The following is a 14,085-nucleotide window of genomic DNA, read 5'->3' on the forward strand; positions in this document are numbered from 1 at the left end:
ACCATTGAGTGGAAATTCCTAAAACAGGCCGCAGTCTTTAAGGTTATTTTTTATGATGACATCAGTTACAGCATCAAAAACAAACTGCACATTCTTGGTATCCGTGGCACATGTGAAATGAGTGTAAATTTCCTTTGTATCTTTTCTCTTGTTCAGATCTTCAAATTGACACTGAATATATGCAGCAGCTTCTTCGTAAGTATTTGATCCTGCATGGAAGGAAAAAAGGTATCCATAATAAGGTATTTAAAATGAAGCAGCAATATTGTATAGACCTGAAAGCCACTTTAGCAAAATGCTGAGCATAAGCAACATCATTTTTTATCTTGACATAACTAGTGCACTAACTGAACGTAAGGGCCAATGAGTCACCGTGCCCTTTTTATATAATTCATGTCATCAAAAAGTTAAAAGAGGATGTGGTTTAATAGTCCAAGACTGTAGGATACAGCCAGCCTGGCAGGCAAATGACCACTGTGAAAGATGACTGGTGGGTTTTTATGACCTGTGAAACATACGGAAGAGAACTGTAAAAAAAGGATATATAAAAACCTAGGAAAAAACTTAAAAGTTGGAGAAGAGCAGCACACAGGAAAAGAAACAACAATGACCAAACCCTGGGCAGTGACAGATGCATGGCCAATTGAACTGTATCCATCAGAACACTTGTGTAAGAATATTATATTGACTGTTAGGGCTTGCTTAAAGGTTAAGTGTTGCATTAAAAGCCTTTCTTAAATATTGATATTGTTTGTATGTTCATCAATAAATTAGGATTTGAGACCAGAACAAATCTCACTGATCAATTCATTTCCATTCATCTTACTCCTTCCATAAATTTAGTACAACAAATGCTATATTTATGTGTACTTGAAATGAAGTCATCAGCTATTCTTAAAGAAGCATTGGAGAATTATTTAAACATGAAGAATCTTATACTGGTTTATGGTTCCATCACAACTATTGTTTTAAGCTACAGCATATAGCCTTTGCTGGAGGGTAAATCCACAAGTCTAAAACCTCAATCCAACTTTATCTGAAGGAAAAAATGGCTGGGCAATTAAAGTTGAATGAATGTTAAAATTACTATTAAATTTTGCTAGCAGCATTCTACTGAATAAAATTACTCTTTCCTTCCAAATAAACAAACCTTTTTTTGTGTATTTACACACTTTTTTTTACTTGCATATAGAAACCCTCACACAGACATTTATCTTACACCTCAAAACCCTCCTATTAGGTTCAACCTCCCTTGAGTTAAACATGTGTGACTTTTTGAAAATGCATCCAAACCTTGTATCTATTTAAAAAAGTGGTTTAGTCATCCATTTTCAATATATTGTTAATATAATTTTTCCAGTATTATTACAAAGGTTTTTTTGATTCCAATTAAATATTTTAATGCTTGGTTAATGTTATCAATTAAAGCATCCCAGCTAAACAACACTTTACAATATATCTACTTATTGCTTCAAAGATAATGACATTGCCAAACTTAGGAATAAATAAGGGGGAAACTTTTCTATCTTTCAGCTGAAGTTAACTATACCTTGGAGTATTTTTAGACTGAACTGTGACTTTTCACACTGTTAATGGCAGTAGTCAAGAGATAACAAGTACTGTCTATCAGAAGCACTCCTAGTCCACAATGAGCAATTGTAGCATTAAATCCTCTTTGCTTTACTCATATTGACAGCTCTAGAAAGCTTATGGGAGCGAAAGCATAATTCAGCCCATACTTTAATATACTGACACGGAGCAGGGAGGGGCAGGGGCACATGGAGCAGTGGCAGCACAGGGTGGTGAGTGGCAGCAAGCTTTCCCTGTTGCATGAAAGCTTTGCCTCCCCCACCCCGTATGTGGCTGGCTGGCCAGAAATTCCAGTTAATATTGTGTACTAGTTACTTAAATGCTGGTTAACACAGCTTTTACTGTATATATGTATAAAAAAAACAAAAAAAAAATCAAATAAATAAATAAATAAATAAGTAAATGGCCCCATACATATACATAAAACGGGCCCTCTTAACTGAACAACTTTGGACCTCCACATAGAGATGCATTTTTTTTACTGGCTCCGGCATCATAAGGAATAAAAAGCTACTTCTGTAAAAAAAACCCAACCAAACAAACAAAAAACCCCTTAAGTAATAGAATACCTGCATATTCAGGGTAGCAAATAGTGAGAGGACTCCTTTTGATTTTTTCTTCAAAGAGATCCTTCTTGTTTAGGAAAAGAATAATGGATGTATCTGTGAACCACTTATTATTGCAGATACTGTCAAACAATTTCATGCTCTCATGCATCCGATTCTGTAATTTAAAGGATACTCTTCTGTTAGTGAAATAAAGAAATATTTGATTTAGCAAGAGTCAAACCACTAATATATTACATCAGACCAATGGTTTTGCATATTGAATCGTGGAACCTGCTCCGAGTGATGTGTGAAATTGTGGACACAAACTTCAGTGGACAAGGAACTACAGGAACCATGCTTTTGGTGGGGTTATCACAAATTATCTCCTCTTCCATTTCACCTTCATCATATTATAAGTGTAGTTGTGCATAACAGTTAATAATTGTAAAACTTAGTTTCTTTTCTGTACACAGTTGCAAATATTAAGAAAAATCTTTATTAAATAGAATTCAATGACATTTAACTGAAAACTGATTACTGTACAACTGCTCTTAGAGAAGCTGGAAATCAAATATGGCACATCTATTATCTACTATTTCTACCACCCATTCAAAGTGGATGACTACCACACTTACTCACATACTATAGGCACCTTTCCCCCCCAAAATCTGTCCTCCAAAACTGGGGTGCACAATATAAGCAGAAAAATTGATTTTCCGTCCAGAATAGAAGCAACCCACTTCTACTCCAAAGCTTATATAAAACACTACTTTTGATACGAAAATGGAGTAAAAGTTATTTTTCAGGTTGTTGTTGTTACCGTATTTCAACATACCTATATCAAATTTGCTCTCCTTTTTCATAGTCTTGATGTTCCACTAATCAAACTAAAAGCTCTTAGGGCTAACCTTTCTCTTTACTGTCTGCAAGTTGTTCCTGGTCTCTTCTCTTTCCCATTTCGAAGCCCTAGAGACTCTTAAGCCCTTTTCAAAATCAGAGCACCCATGGAAACCAGTCTTCACCAGTAGCTAGGGTCTCAGCTTTTAGTTGCACAGAAAAAAGGGTGCAAGTAAACTAAAAATTAGGCTCTGCCCTTGCTCCATAAAGCCACCATTCTGTAAAAAAAAAAAAAATCTCTCTCCATTCTGCCTTCCCAAAAGCAAGGTGCAAATCTTATTTGGGGGTGGGTTGTATGAGAGAAAATGCAGTATATATTTATGGAAAAAACATTAGATTTACACATTAAGATGCTTAACTTTTCTTTCAAACTCATTTAGTTTTCACCTTTCTGACAGGTTTTTCCTTCAAAACTATAGTCAATTTACCATTTCCTCGTCTTCAGCTAGGACCAAGTCATAATCACTAAGTGCCACACAAAAGATTATTGCTGTAACACCCTCGAAGCAATGAATCCATTTCTTTCGCTCTGATCTCTGGCCTCCCACATCAAACATTCTGAAAAACAGAAAGAAGATTTACTGAATTCCAGTCTACTGAATCCTTCTAATGAAATTCTAGAGATTAGATTGCATTAGTAAAAACAACCAGTTACAGGTAAGGGTAAAATTACTAAAACTTTGAGTGACATCCTAGTAAACTACTTCAAATAAACCCTCAAAATTCTTTAAGATGCTATTTTACATTACACATTGCAAAACTAGAGCAAATCAATTTCCAACTTAATTTACAAGTAAACTTGCACCAGATTTCTCTTCACCCGTCACAAAGTGGCAAAATATGCAGAAGAACTTAGCTTTACTAAGTGTGTTACCTGAATGAAGAGTTCTTCAGTTTTTTTTTTACTTAGGTGAATATAATATTTATCTAACAAGACAACAGAAGCCATCTGCTTTGTTACACTACGATTTAGGGATATGCATCTAGCACAACAGTGGAGAGGGATCTTGGAGTTGTAGTTGACTTCAAAATGAACACGAGTCACCACCGTGATGAAGCAATAAGTAAAGCTAACTGTGCTCTTTTTTGCATAAGTAGGTGCATCACAAACAGGTCTAAGGAAGTGATACTTCCCCTCTATGAGGCATTGGTCAGGCTGCAGCTGGAGTACTGCATCCAGTTTTGGGTGCTGCACTTCAAGAAGGGTGTAGATAACCTGGAAAGGGTTCAGAGGAGGGCCACCTGTCTGGTTAAAGGACTACAGGAAAAACTCTACAAGGACCGACTGAGGGACCCGAATCTCTTCAGCCTCTGCAAGAGAAGGTGATCTTGTGGCCGTCTACAAACTCATCGGGTGGGCGGGGAGGGAGACAGCAGGAAATAAGGAATACGATATTTACCAGGGTGCCCATCAGGGTAACTAGAAGCAATGGTCACAAACTGCTATAGATGCAGTATTTTACCCTTATATCCTGAAATATCAAACCAAGGCAAAAATACAGAATGATGCAAAGACAGATGAATACATTCAAAAGTTAAAATAGCCAGAAGCACTAGGCAGTTCAAAATGATCTTTGGATCAAGTCCTTCATATATACAGATTGTACAGGTGGACACCCAAAAGTCAAATCTGAAGCTGGCTCTGATTTTGGAATGTTAACAAACACTTGACAAATTTAGCAGTTCAAAAGGCACCCCGAAACTGTCCCTACAACAAATGTAGAGACTAACTGGGGAAAATATCTGCATCCAGCTGTGGGGTATAAACAACAACAGAGATTGCAACTCTTCTGGTCTAGGAGAAGCCAGGACAAGGGATCTGAACATCAGTGAAAGTCCACAAGGGTCTAAGCTTGTCCTCTATGGAAAACAGTCCAAGGAATATCTGAAGCGTTTACCCCAGGATTTCTATGTAGCTGATTGGCCACTGATGGAGCTGGATGAAAGCACTGAAGTTTCAGTACTACTGTAAGGGTGGGTTTAACTTCCTAGAAAAGGAAGCATCTCAAATTTGAAAAGCGGGTCCTGAACTGGCCAATCTCATGTCCCCAGATGGTCTTATAAGACCATGCTACATCCTTAAAAAAAAAAAAAAAAATAGAGGGGCAAAAAAAGGGGGTGAGGAGTGAAAGAAAGACCCCTTGACACTTTGCAACTTCCTTGTTAACTATTATTTTCAGTCCCCCTCTACATGTCATATCTGTTACACAACTAACTGGTTAACTGTGCAGTGAATCTGAACTGCCTACACACGCAAATTAATTATCATGCTATAAAAAAATTCCATCCAGTTTTAAAGTTAGAGCTGGAAAATGTATAACAACTTTATAGCTGCTTTCTATCCAGCTTTCATATGTGCATGTAGTAAGCTATGCCCCTGTGGCTGGGAGCCCTGTCAGCTGATGGGGCTGCCAGCTGCAGGTTGCACCATGAGCTTCTGCAGTGGACAAGCCTGCTACTTGCCAGTGCAGGGAGAACCCAAGTTGGGGCTCTCCCTTCACCAGTATGATTGGATCCGATGCTGGATCCCACATGCCTCCTGCCATACTTCAATTTGATTAGCTCTTGAGTATAAGCATCCAAAAAGTTCAGAACATTCTCTCTTGATGAAGAGCTAGAAATAACTCTTGAAAACATCAAGGAAAATGATCTCTGCATATGAAATATTACAAACACCTAAGTACCTGCTCCTCTGTAGTACTATTTTAAAGCAAGTTAAGTGTAAGAAAATCGGAAACTAGAATCTTTTCTGGCTAATGCATCAACCAATGCCCTTTTGCAGGACCACATGCGACTCCCCACCAACTTAAACGTATGGACTCAGTTAACACTCGTGTGAATCTACTCATTAGTCAATTCACAATGGGACACACATTAGTCAATTCACAATGGGACACACATTAGTCAATTCACAATGGGACACACATTAGTCAATTCACAATGGGACACACTATCTTACTCATTTTTTACAGAGTACGGAAAAAAAAAATCTCTAATTACAGTTCAAACACTCTCACGATCCACGGGCTCATAATTGCCCTCGACAAGTCATTACACCAATCAAAACATCTAGACTTTAATGCCTTCTGGTCTCTCCTCCTTCCTGCCCATTTGACCTTCTTTACTAGATGCAGGGGAAGAGGGAGAATCATTTGGTTGGTTGAGGAAATCCCTTTAAAAGTGCTTTCTGGGAAGTCTTTACATGCTTTTGGAGATGTGTAAAAATGCTACAGACTCGTGAATAATGTATGTCTTGGGGACTTCACAAGCACAAACTGGGTCTCTTTTCCTACTCTCATCAAAATGAGCTTCAAATATAAAAAGGGATAAATCTACCAAGTTATAAAATTACTTATTTACTTTGAAAGGAAAAACGTGTTAAACACAAACACTCTTCTATCACAAAAGAAAGTTTCACCTGCATGTTACCGTATTTCCCTCCCACTCCAAATCCTACTTCCTGGGTTGGTCACATGCCACATCTGAACCTGGACACTTCACCTTGCAACAAAGGCATGGACCAATTTGTCACACTGGGCCAAAGGGTGCCCTCTGCAATGAGGAAGATGGACATATGGTCTTATGTGAAGGGCATGGGGAAAGGGGCTTCAATATTCAGTGACATGGTCTTTCTTGCTTTCTTGTTGCTAACAAGAATTTCATGTTCAGCACCTGGAATATAACATTACACTGGCCATTTTTAAAAAAGCCTTATTATACAAATATTAAAAACAAAAAAGTCTCTCTCACCCCTCTGTCCCCACATCAGTTTGCTAAGTGGTATAGAGAAAATTCAATGCGTTTAGTTTCCAAACATGAAGGAGTGGGAGAATCTTAAACTTGCTCTTAGAGACATCTGCTCTTTTAAGTTTTCCTGAACCCTCAAAAACTTATATTTCCATTACAACAGAGTTCTCAACATTTTAGGATCATTATACTTTAAGTCAGAAAATTATTCATAAACTAGTACAATGATAATACATTCAGAGCAGACCAAGTGCTACAGAAACAGACTTGTTTGTAAACTGATTTAGAATACTTACATCTTAGATTACAATTTTATAGTATAGAACAGTTAATCATCATATCTCAACTTGAACCAAGATTTAAATTTTTCATTCCATTTTGGATTTTGCTGAAGAATTAGATAAAACAGTCTGAAATTCAAAACAGCTTATTTTTGTTACACAATTTTATTGGGCATGGAAAGATTGGAATATTATAGTCACTTGCACCAAAGCTAGTATTAAAGAAAATGGAAGGCATGCATACCTTACTTTTAAAAAAAGTAATCTCAACTTTTCATTTAATAAAAAGGGTAGCTGGCTGTTAGTTGCATCTGAAGTCTGGCAGAAGACAGGCTAGGGTGTTACCTTAAAAATTAACTTGTTCAGAAAATCGTAAGCTTTGGCAGGCAACTGCCTACTGTATCAGATTCTATGACATGTCCTATAGTTGTAGCACAGTGTCACAGCATTTGATGACATAGGGTGTTGCCTACAAAAGCATATGCCTTTCTGAACAAGTTAATCTTTAAGCTGACACCCGGCCCTGCCCTTCTGCCGAAAAATAGAATCAAATGTCTGGAAATAACTCTGCAAAAGTACAAGTAGTTAGTCACAATATTAGCTTACTAATAAACTGCACAGTCAATCTATATTTAAAATTTGTTACACATACCAAAGTTATGGGGGTATATATTTAGTATGAACACTCACTTAAAATGAAGATCTTTGAAGGTAAAGTGAGTTTCCACTATTCCTGTAGTTTTCACTCTAGTCCTGAGAACATCCTGTTGAGTTGGTATATAACTAGTTTGTGCTATCCTGTCCAAATCATTTAAGTAACTGAAAATAAATGAAATATTGCTTTCAGTTATTGAAAATAAGGCTCAGACAGATAAAGGTATTTTGTTTGCGATTAAACTGACACATTTAAAATCCTCATACAAATTTTCATAGACACACAGACATGGTAAACTTTGAGATAAGACTGCAAATCAAAAAGCAACACAAGCATTTTAGAGATTACTTAACCCATTATTTTTTAACAAGTGTGCTAAGTCTTTGACAAAGCTATACATATTCAAAAAAATGCAAGTGCTTTGTAACTGCTCATTTACTAGATGAATTATCTTGGGGTACTCTTGTCAACCCAGCTTTCCTTCTGTTCAGAAATCCTAAATACAAAACATTTTTAATTTTTTTAACATACATGCCAGTAAATCCAGCACTTATATATAAGGCAAATGTGAGTTTTTATTTGCTTACTTTAAAAAAGAATCAAATTAAAAAAAGAACAGTTTCCTTTATTAACAGAAGCTATCAACCTCAGAGATATATACAGGGGAGTTAAACAGTACTATGAAATTGCATGAAACTGAATGAGTTACCTAAAATACTACAGCCAGAGAGATAAATGGTTTTGACAAGAAAAATGATGCATAAAAATAGTGATTTTCAGGACATGGTACCACGAACATGCTTTGTATAAAAACTCAAGATATCTGCTACATTGAGCTCAGCTTGTTCCATGGCTTGAAGAACCCAGAAAAATTCAAGCAGTCCACCAGATTCAGAACAGACAAATAAAAACCGGACATCTGAAAATTTTCAGCATCGCTATATCATATACTTTAATGGAATATACATGTATATGGCTAAGTTTGACTGAAATAATTTATTTCTTGACAAATACTTAAAGACGATTGTTGCCCTCCCAACAGTCTCTGTCCCCCTTACTGTCAGATGCCACTTGGGTTCTGTTCCCTACCAGGTCACAAAACATAGTACATTGAAGCACAGCCTCTGCCAAGCTATGCAGCAGCAGCAGCACTGCTGACCGGCCAGGCAGGGGACAGTTTCCTGGTACTCTGTGCTCAGGGCCAAAGTCAAAGTACTGTACTCTCTATGCTCAGGGATAAAGACAGAACTGCAGCAGCTTCCTGCCCCCTCCCCCGGCTTGCTCTGTATACAAATTTAAAATGAGGATCTTTTTCCTCTGTGTTGACTAGGGGGGAAAAAAATGCCTTGTTTTAAAATTTAGGTAAAATTCATAAAATGCCACTTTACAGGACAAAACCTTGGTTACTTACTATGCAGCAGAGTCATTAAGTTGGTATTCTCTAGATCTGCTGAAACAAGCTTGAACGCCACTATCTTTCCACAGTCTCTTGATAACTCCTGCAAGTTCTGCTGTCATAAATCCTTCTTCTGCTGCTCCTGCTAAAACAAAGAGCTGACGAGCATCATCCTGTGGGGGGAGGGGGGAAATGCAGAAAAAAAACTAGGTTAAGAATAAACCTTACACCACCACGCACAAAAAAAAATAATCGAGCTTAAGAAAATGAGTCAATTTGACTAATCCTAAAGAAACAGTTAGAGATGCAAGAAGACCCCTTGATTTGTGTGTGACTAATAATGTAAGTAAATTTACTTCCATCTCTGTGGCCACAGGCAGACATTAATTTAAATGTGTGATAGAATCTGAGGAATTTTATGCCAAATCCCCCAAAGACTTTTTACCTTACACTTGCACTGCTTTGACCTTTCTTATACAGAACAATGCCTTAATTTTCAGATTTGTTTGAATGACAGTCTAGAAGTTGTGTCCTCCAACATGACAAGCATTAATTGCACTTCTATTTTCTTTCTTGTGTTTGCCAAGACAAACTGCTTGTTTGTCAAAAACTCAAATATGGGTCTTTTAAATCTAAATGAAAGTGACATACAGATTTTGCCTTTATTTAAAACAACACAATCCTCACTGGAAAATTCTATATGGATAGGCTTAACTCATACTCAAGTGTGATCCACAAGAACATGTGGGGGGTTTTTTAGCATCAATCACTAATCTAAACACTTACCAGTAAACAGAAAGGTGAAAAATCCCTCCTAAAAGATTGAACATAGGTCAGGTAGACCAAGAAAATGGGTGAGCAAGAAAGCACATTTGTTAAATAAACAAATTGTATTTAAAAGCTTAGATGCTTTTAGGTTGTTGTGAAAAATGAATTTTCTTGAATGATTTGAATCAAGCAGTGGTGGATATTAACAAATAATAAAGGAGGTAATATAAGCAAAGGGCAACTGATCTCCTGTAGGATAACAGACTTGTATCTTTGATGAAAGAAGAGGAAGGACACTTTGGAGACAAGACTGCTTGGAGCAAAGGACACAAATGCTAGTAACAGATTCATAGATGTTGAATGTTACATGACCTATTATTTCACAGGGATACAAATCAAATATCAGAAGATTATTTTAAATGTGGTCATAGTAGGAATTCAGAGCATTAACATCAAAAGAACATGTATAAGTTGCATAAATAATTGCAGAACCCTGATAGTTCTATTTCTTCTTTTCTGCAGTATGGGCAGCAAACAGGGCTGTTCGCAAGCAATTCAGTGGGAATAAAAGGAGGAAGGAGAAGAACAAGGGCCAGGCACCAGAACCTGCTCTGGGAAGGTACCAGAGGCAGGGCTGCCTGTGCATTTGGCCTACTGAGTGTTTGTTTAGGGGCTGTGTGGTTGGGCGAGCGCTCTAAGTAGCTGGGAGGCTGCCAGGTGACTGCTGCCTGTGTCTGGCAAAAACCCTAATAAGGGGGTGGAGCCAGTCTAGGCCCAGCAGCATGTAAAAGCAGACTCTAGGAGCAAACAGGGCAGTTTGCAAATCAGTTTGCAGGACAGTGCGCAACCCTGTTCTTTGAAGGGGAGTCTTCAAAGTAAGCTGCATCTTTAACTTTCAGGACCAAGGAGCAGGATTGAGGATGGAGCTAGACAGTTCTCAGTGGTGACAGATGACAGAACAAGGAGCAATGATCTGAAGTTGCAGCAAGGGAGGTTTAGGAGAATAGTAGGAAAAGCCCTCTCACTAGAAGAGTGATGACTGGCTTACCTAAAAAGGAAGTATGGGTTGGATGAACCTGAGGTTCCTTCCAACCCTCATTTTCTATGATTATATAAAAACAAAACAAAATACAGGTAAGGAACTTGAGGGTACCAGTTCCAGAAATCAGCTTTGACCAACTATATGTACAATTACCAGATCTCAAACTCATTTATTATACACATGCAAGGCAATTAACGATAGACAATTCTTTGGTTTATTTAAGTAAAGGACAGGACTAAGAATCATTTATGCTACCAGTTTTATTGTAGTCTTAGAAAACTGAAAAATAACCTCCCTCACTCCCTGAAAGTGCTTTTGAGATTAATCAAATAAGAGGCAGTATCAAGTGCAAGGATTAATGCCTCCTTCTTACCAAAATCTACTTTTCTTCTTCTTGTTCTTTGTTACCAATACCACCCTTATATTATTCACAACTATAACCTTGATGTTAGGGTGAAAGTAAGCTACATAAAGAACCTGCCCAAATACTTCGCTCATGTCTTTCAATACACTGCACAAATTTCTCCCTTTCCTCTATCTTTTCTGCAAGAAAGTTCATACTGTAACTACTGAGCCAAGAAATACTATAAGATAATGAATGCTACACATACTGACTGACTCCTAGTAAAGTGAAATAATGTAGGCATTTCAAAGTAAGCATTCAGGATTTTTTTTTTTTTTTTTGCAATTTACTTCATATAACAGTGTAGTATAAAATAGTGTAAAACTATTTATGGTACTGTATAAAATAAATGTCTGCAAGAGAAAAGATCTATTCATTTCTATAGGATGCTACAAGCAGACCATGCATATTTGTTCTTCTACACTGATACATCAGGACAGGACAATCTAAATTCATTTTTTGGCGGGGGTTGAGTGAGGATAAGGAAAAGGAAATAAAAATCATGTAACCCTGGTATAAATGGATAAGAACTCATATCTTAGCTGGACATCTACTTTTTTTTTTTAAGTACTTCAATACTCACAGCCCTGGTTGAGTCACCAAAGTCTATCTTCAACCGCCCCATTGCTCTAATGATAGCAATAATAGATTGAATGGTATTGCTGTAGACAACAGCTTTGTACTGTTTACATTCTTCTTCTGAATAACCAGCTTCATGGATAATCCTATGAAGAAAAAAAATACTGAGTCTCCTCTTCAAAGAAAACAATTTGTTTATGCTGCTGCCTTTCAACGATACTTACTTCATTTGTTTTACAATTGTGCTTTTCCCTGATTCTCCAGCTCCTGTAAAATAAAAAGTGTAAAAATTAATACTTTATTTTCTTCCATGTTCAAGACCACCAGTTTAAAAATGTGTTTCCCATTTCATTAGTCCTTTCTAAAGTATATACATTCCCGCAATAAATTTAAGATAGCTATTGGAAATCTTTTTAACGAAGACCAAGGAGGAAGTCTTTAATTAGAAGTGTCGAAATCATGAAATTCTATTTAATTCTGAAATACTTCTTATTTGTAACTATGGTCCTACAGTTTCCTTAGAAACTCTATGTTTCAACTGCACAAGGATGAAGTTTACAAGCACAGCTTTGCATTTAAAACTGCGTGTCACAAACAAACAAAAAAATCACTGCAACATTTACCAGCAATGTAATGTTGCCCGTGCTCTTCCTAACAAATATTCAAAATATACCTCTTAAACATTGTGGAACTGAAATGTCATTTCTATGATATCTAAGTAATTTAACCATCACCAGTACTAACTTGGGTTTTAAACTTTTTGAAAAATGAGATACATAAATATGATGAATAAGAGGGGGGGTAAAGGGGAAGGGAAAGAAAGTATTATGGCACTAACCACACCCAGCCAATTAATCTATTACTCATTTTATCTAGAACCTAAAAAGGGCTACCATATTTCCAGTTCCAAAAAAAAGAGGACACCCATCACACGTGTGTGGAGGGATGGGGGTAGTATATGATTTTGAGGGGCAGGAATATACAAGTGCCCTGGCCCTGCCCATTCTATTGCTCCTCACACCTGAACCACAGCCCCCACCCCACCCCAGCCTTGCTGCTTCACTTCTGACCCAGGTACCCCTGGCCCTGCCAGTGCCCCTCATTCCCAACTCGCAGTGCCTTGCCCACACTGCAAACCCACAGTCAACCACTCACTTCCAAGCAACAACCCCCTGCTCCCTCTGCTTCTCAGGTGCCCCCCTGAACCTCCCCCCCACAGTGGGCTGCTGCCTACAACACAGTCCCCTCCACAAGTTGCAGTCTTATACCCCATGGTGATCAGAAGCCACTGCAAGAGGAACAGATAGAAAAAGGCAGGTGCTAGGACCCTGGGGGTGCTTTCTCTGCTGTAGCAGAGAAACTAAAGTGAACTTGGTAGGGGCTAGGACCCTATGGGTGGAGGTACAGTTTGTGGGGGACCAGCTCCCGCCACTGCTTGAACCCTGGAGGATGGAGGCAGGGGGAGGGGAACGGATATGTGCCCCCGGATCTGCATGGCACAGGGCAGGGCTGCAGCTGCGGGGTGGAGCCAGAGAGCTGGTGCTATGCGGGGCTTTTCTCACTGTGGGCTGGGCTCAGAGTGGGCTCCAGCAGCACTGAGAGGATGCTGTAGCCACCCCAAATTTCACTGCAGCTCCACTCCCAGCCCTGCAATACCCCACCCCCAGGGTGTAAGCAGTGGCAGGAGCTGCTCCCATCCCACAATCTGAGCCTCCATCCCATACCCCACCCTCCTGGGCAACACCTGACCCCTCCCTGACTACGGGGGGGCCTTCATCTGCCCCCCCCCCCATGCCCCTTCCTTCTCCCCTTCCCTTCTGACTTACCAGCCAGAGGCAGCTCTCCATGCTGCCAGCTCTGGTCTATGCACAGCATGGACATTTATCAGTCAAATTATCAGCCCCACCGGGCCGATATTTGAGACAGGCAATTTTCTTCATATCAGTACTAATCCGATATCAGACCAATGTATTGGTGCCTCTCTAATGGTAACCCTAACTTAAATTAACCTTTTGGCTTAGATATCATGAAATTCACAATCCACGTACTATTTTGTCCTTTAAAAGTTGTGAAAACTCACTGATCTATATAAATCAAACATGTTACTAAAATGTACAGAATTATTTTGCAGTGTTACACACCTCAAGGTATATTTCCCTTTCTATGGGAGATTGGGGAT

General features: G+C 38.5%; 1 protein-coding gene across 1 annotated transcript in view; it reads right to left on the reverse strand.

Annotated features, from left to right (window-relative positions):
* GNAI1 (G protein subunit alpha i1) overlaps positions 1 to 14,085 on the reverse strand; it is a 50,755-nt gene that overhangs the window by 11,621 nt on the left and 25,049 nt on the right. The window contains exons 2-8 of the mRNA XM_090041908.1: positions 12,131 to 12,173; positions 11,911 to 12,052; positions 9,130 to 9,287; positions 7,754 to 7,882; positions 3,464 to 3,593; positions 2,160 to 2,313; positions 3 to 209 (exon numbers count right to left, since the gene is read on the reverse strand). Of these exons, the coding sequence (XP_089898034.1) occupies positions 19 to 209; positions 2,160 to 2,313; positions 3,464 to 3,593; positions 7,754 to 7,882; positions 9,130 to 9,287; positions 11,911 to 12,052; positions 12,131 to 12,173 (947 nt within the window). The 3' untranslated portion in view covers positions 3 to 18. The remainder of the gene's footprint in view (positions 1 to 2; positions 210 to 2,159; positions 2,314 to 3,463; positions 3,594 to 7,753; positions 7,883 to 9,129; positions 9,288 to 11,910; positions 12,053 to 12,130; positions 12,174 to 14,085) is intronic.

This window comes from Crocodylus siamensis, chromosome 4 (genome assembly GCF_052110815.1).
Source record: "Crocodylus siamensis isolate JL-2025a chromosome 4, ASM5211081v1, whole genome shotgun sequence".
Classification (NCBI taxonomy): domain Eukaryota; kingdom Metazoa; phylum Chordata; order Crocodylia; family Crocodylidae; genus Crocodylus; species Crocodylus siamensis.